This window comes from Phytophthora infestans, genomic scaffold (assembly GCF_000142945.1).
Source record: "Phytophthora infestans T30-4 supercont1.15 genomic scaffold, whole genome shotgun sequence".
Lineage (NCBI taxonomy): Eukaryota > Oomycota > Peronosporomycetes > Peronosporales > Peronosporaceae > Phytophthora > Phytophthora infestans.
This window is the reverse complement of record NW_003303744.1, coordinates 2,217,579-2,219,110: the sequence shown is the minus strand read 5'-3', so window position 1 is coordinate 2,219,110 and position 1,532 is coordinate 2,217,579. Positions and strand designations below refer to the sequence as shown.

Here is a 1,532-nt window from a genome sequence, read left to right as displayed (position 1 = left end):
ACATTTGTTGTGCCTGCCGTTAGAGCGATCAGACGGCAGCACATCATGCTTATCTGCACAGCTGACACGTATTATGTACATGTAGCTGGTAGCCACAAATTAGAAAATAGCAAATCTCTATTCTTAGCCTAATAATAGCCAATGATATAATTTATTTTTGTGCGGTCGCTCGTTGCGTATGGAACAGAGTAGTATAACATTCCCTCTCTCCGAAGCCATGATTGTGTAGCATTACTATTATTATAGAAGCTACTGGACAGAGCATTTTTTTCTATTGAGGTATCGCTGTTGCATTTACTTCATCTCGCATAGTGCTTCGAAGTGTATTTTTGTATGAGTGCACACTCTCTCCACCTGTATTATGAGCAAGTATTTTGATTTATGTGGTTTACGGCGACTGCACCCTTTACGTGCTACTCACTCACGTGGCCCTGTACAGGTTAAGGATCCCGCGATAGTAACTACATGTATTTCAGTCTCCAGGTGCTCGCACTGGCGCACCGTATTAAAATGGGTACGCACCAGAGAGCTTCTCCTCGAACACGCCATCCTTCATCGGCATCTTCACACGAGCCACATTAAAAAGCGTCTCGTCCCAATCTGTGTTGATCAGAGAGGCCCGAGCGGGGTCCGAGAGTTGGTCCCATTGGATGAGGTCTTGGAACGCACCACCATCCTGTGTGTACTTCACGGCGGTGTTGCTGAAATCGTCGTTAAAGTAGTACGCGACCTTCAAACTGTGACCATCCAGGTACTCCTTTGGAGTAGGGGACTCCTTCGCCCAACCAACAGCAGCCGACAGAGACGTGCCCAGGATAGTCGAGCTGTTTGCGTCGAGTCTGTCCAGCCACACGACTGCGTATTCCCAGCCGTGGCGGTGGCCGGAGGAGCGTAGACCCGGGATCGGTGCACGGCCCTTCGGAAAGTACCAAGTGTACATGACAGCCCACTTGTCCTTGAACAATTTTGAGCGAGCGTAGATTTGAGAGCCCAAAGACGAGCCCTTGCATCCGATGTCCTCGGGACCACTCCATCTGAGACCGCTGCTAATGTCACCGTTCCTCTGGACTGCGGGGTACGGGTGACATCCCTCCTCAACCTTAAGTTGAGGCTTGTATTTGAGAATTGCCTTTTGAGCGTCAGTGGTAGGAATCGGTTGGGGAAATGGCTGCAGAGTGTCGTACGGAATGACCTTGGATTGAGCTTCGCCCGCAGCAATCGCTGCGATAGTAGCGATGAAGAGACTGCGAATATTCATGCTTGTGGACTGGACTGTGCTGGAGGAGGCAGATTGCAGAATGGAAGAGATGCAGAGTGATGTGTGAGCCTATAACACAGCTCGACCAAAAAATACAGTTCAGATTACATGTACAGGCTCGTTTTTTTTTATAAGGGTGTACATCACCATTTACCGTCAAGAAGGCAACCAGACGTCTCCGCTAGGCAAAGACTGTAGCAGTCTCGTGGCTAATTATTTAACTTCCGATGCATGTATAAGCACAAGTTGACTCATTAATATTTAACGTCGCTTG

General features: G+C 48.6%; 1 protein-coding gene across 1 annotated transcript; it reads right to left on the bottom strand.

Annotated features, from left to right (window-relative positions):
* Positions 1 to 476: 476 nt before the first annotated feature.
* On the bottom strand, positions 477 to 1,258 carry PITG_09716 (NPP1-like protein; the record flags this gene model as incomplete). The annotated part of the gene is made up of 1 exon (XM_002903274.1): positions 477 to 1,258. One exon carries the CDS (start codon positions 1,256 to 1,258, stop codon positions 506 to 508), a length of 753 nt encoding a protein of 250 aa, XP_002903320.1.
* Between the last annotated feature and the right edge of the window lie 274 nt (positions 1,259 to 1,532).